Source organism: Hypanus sabinus, chromosome 7 (genome assembly GCF_030144855.1).
Source record: "Hypanus sabinus isolate sHypSab1 chromosome 7, sHypSab1.hap1, whole genome shotgun sequence".
NCBI lineage: Eukaryota > Metazoa > Chordata > Chondrichthyes > Myliobatiformes > Dasyatidae > Hypanus > Hypanus sabinus.
Genome location: NC_082712.1, coordinates 77,215,472 through 77,218,534, shown reverse-complemented (window position 1 = coordinate 77,218,534; position 3,063 = coordinate 77,215,472). Strand labels below are relative to the sequence as shown.

Genomic DNA, 3,063 nt, shown 5'->3' with positions numbered 1-3,063 from the left:
TTTCAGACTTTGTAGGACAGTGATGTATTTTAACAACCCAGCTTGTGACACGCAACCCGTCAGAAGCAGTGAAAATGACCCATAACTTTGACATGAACAGGGAATAAGGAGGTTAACTTCCAATATCATTTACCCTTGGCTGAGCAATTTTAGGGTCAAAAATCACGTCAGATATAACTGCAGTCAGCTTGTCTTCTTCAGTCTGTGGAAAGTCACGCAGGAAATGTAAACCTCTTCACCCATAGATTGCAACCCATCACCACAGGGAGAGCAAGAGGTGAACACAGGAATAGATTTAAAAGGACTGTTGTGGAATAGAAACACTGACAGGGACCAGCTGGGCTGAGTTGACTCCCTACTGTGCACTGGATGTGTTGAAAATTCAGTAGGTACCTGAGACAGTGTTTAAAATAGAACTGATTTATTTCTCACTGATCCAGAATACTAAACTCCAGTCCCATAAAAGGTGAGTGTCACTAGAAGAAACTACTCTCCTGCCCAGTGACCAGGGTGCAGCACTGGGTATGATGAGCAGCATCAATAATTGCAGAGGTCAATAATAAATCACTTTTGAACTTGCCTCTGGAGTCACCAACTGTGATGATTAAATATCCATTACGTAGCTTACGTAAATATTTTCCCCAGTGTGAACTCAGTAAAGCGCCACAATTGTGGATGAGCAAGTGAATCCCTTCCCAAGTTCAGAAACTATCCCAGTGTAAATTCACTGTTGTGTCTTCAAGGCCCAGATACGTTGGATAGCTTCCTAGGAGAGATGATGGTGGAGGGGGAAGGTACTATTCCCAAGTTCGAGCTAGACTGGCGAGCAGCAGAGTTCGCAAAATGGGCCCGTCTCGCTCAACAAGGTTTGGGAATCAAAGACTTCAAAGGGAATGAGTTTTCTAATTGGTGGCTGAGAAACCACGAGGAGTGGCTCAGAGCAGTGATTGGCCTCTCCCCAGTGTGAACTCGCTGATGATCCTTCAGATGAGATGACTGAGTGAATCCCTTCCCACAGTCTGAGCAAGTGATTGGCCTCTCCCTAGTGTAAACTGATTGGTATGTCTATAATTTGCATCACTGAATGAAACCCATTCCATACAGAACAGGTGAATAGCATCTCACCAATTTTAACTGACTGGTGTGCCTCTCAGTTGCATTAACTGAGTGAATCTCTTCTCACACAGAACAGGTGAATGGTTCCTCTCCAGTGTAAGCTTGCTGATGTTCCTTCAGTTGAGATGACCTAGTGTATTGCTTCCCACAGTCTGAGCAGGTGAACGGCCTCTCCCCAGTGTGAACCAACTGGTGTTTCTGCAGGTTTGACGAATGAGTGAAGTTCTTCCCACAGTCTGAACAGGTGAATGGTTTCTCCCCAGTGTGAACTCGCTGATGTACTTTCAGTTCTGATGATCGAGTGAATTCCCTCCCACAATCTGAGCAGGTGAACGGTTTCTCTCCAGTGTGAACTTGTTGATGTTCATTCAGTTGCCATGACTGAGAGAATCCAATCCCACAGTCTGAGCAGGTGAACGGCCTCTCCCCAGTGTGAACTCGGTAATGTGACACAAGGTTGGATTTCTGAGTGAATCCTTTCCCACATTCAGAGCAGGTAAATGGTTTCTCACCAGTGTGAACTCGCTGGTGTGCCTGCAGGTTGGATTTCTGAGTAAATCCCTTCCCACAGTCTGAGCAAGTGAACGGCTTCTCTCCAGTGTGAACTCGCTAATGTTCCTTCAGTTGAGATGACCGAGTGTATCCCTTCCCACATTCAGAGCAGGTGAACGGCCTCTCCCCAGTGTGAACTCGCTGGTGTGTCTGCAGGTTGGATTTCCGAGTGAATCCCTTTCCACAGTCTGAGCAGGTCAATGGCATCTCCTCAGTGTAAACTGACTGGTGTGCAAGTTGTACAGATGACCAAATGAAACCCTTTCTACACAAAGAAAAAGCAAACAGCCTCTCTCACGCATGAACCCACTAGTGTTCTGGTAGCTGAAATGACTGAGTGTATCCCTTCCTACATTCTGAGCTGGTGAATGGCCTCTCCTCAGTGTGAACTGATCGCTGGTCTATAGGTGAGATGACTGAGTGAATGTTTTCCACATTCAGAGCAAATGTAAAGCTTCTAATGACAATGAAATCACTCGTGTGTCAGCTATTCAGAGGGCTGAGTGAAGCTCTTCCCACACACAGAACAATTGAGCAATCTCTCTCCCTGGTGAATTTTCTGGTACAGTATATCTTTAGCATTGAGTGCAGAGTGAGTCCCATAGTCAGAACGTGCAGCATCTCACTATGGTGTGAATTTCTGATGTATCTTCAGGCTGGATGATCTCCTCCCACACACAGAGCAGGTGAAAGGTCTTTTTCCACTGTGAACTCACTGATGTGGCTACAGGTAAGGTGTGAATAAATCCCTTCCCACACTGAGAGAAGGAGAATATCTCATTGCAATCAATTCTCTGGTAATTCAGAAAGTCAGCTGTCAGGCGTTTTGAATCCCTTGCATAATCAATGTGTCAATGCAGTTGAAAACTGATCTCCAGTGAATAAATCCTGAAACACCCCTGTTCCAGTGGGTTACACTGAGTTACAACAGAGAAGTTCATTTCAGACACAAAGTACGTTTCCAGCTGGGATGAGACACATCTTCTACTTGGTGTTACCAGGAAACTATCTGGTCACTCCTTAAATATCTGGACAGAGACTGTCATGGTGTTGTGTTTGACGTTCACGTACACAAATTTTCTGCCGATTCCAATCTGTAAAAATATTTGCAAAACACATCAATGGGTGATGGAGAATATTTCAGGTGAGATTTTAGTCTGTGGTGAGCTCTGACATTATATTGTTACGAAGTTCAACTCAAGGTGGAGGAATTCCCCATCTTCTAACTGGTCACAGTTCAGGCATCCTGACTGACCATCTGATTGTATCCCTGTCTGTACCAGAATGGGCCATTTCTGCCCTTCATCAAACTGTGACTTGTCTCAGTTTGTCTCTCTCCATTAGTATTATCTCAAGTTCTGGTCATGTCCCACAGTGCTACAAAGAGCATTTGAT

At 45.0% G+C, this 3,063-nt stretch overlaps 1 protein-coding gene across 1 annotated transcript; it reads right to left on the bottom strand.

The window, feature by feature from the left end:
* Positions 1 to 1,413: 1,413 nt before the first annotated feature.
* LOC132396354 (gastrula zinc finger protein XlCGF8.2DB-like) lies at positions 1,414 to 1,695 on the bottom strand (the record flags this gene model as incomplete). Its single annotated transcript, XM_059973869.1, has 1 exon — positions 1,414 to 1,695. A coding segment is annotated over one exon (282 nt), but the record flags the coding sequence as incomplete, so codon positions are not given.
* Between the last annotated feature and the right edge of the window lie 1,368 nt (positions 1,696 to 3,063).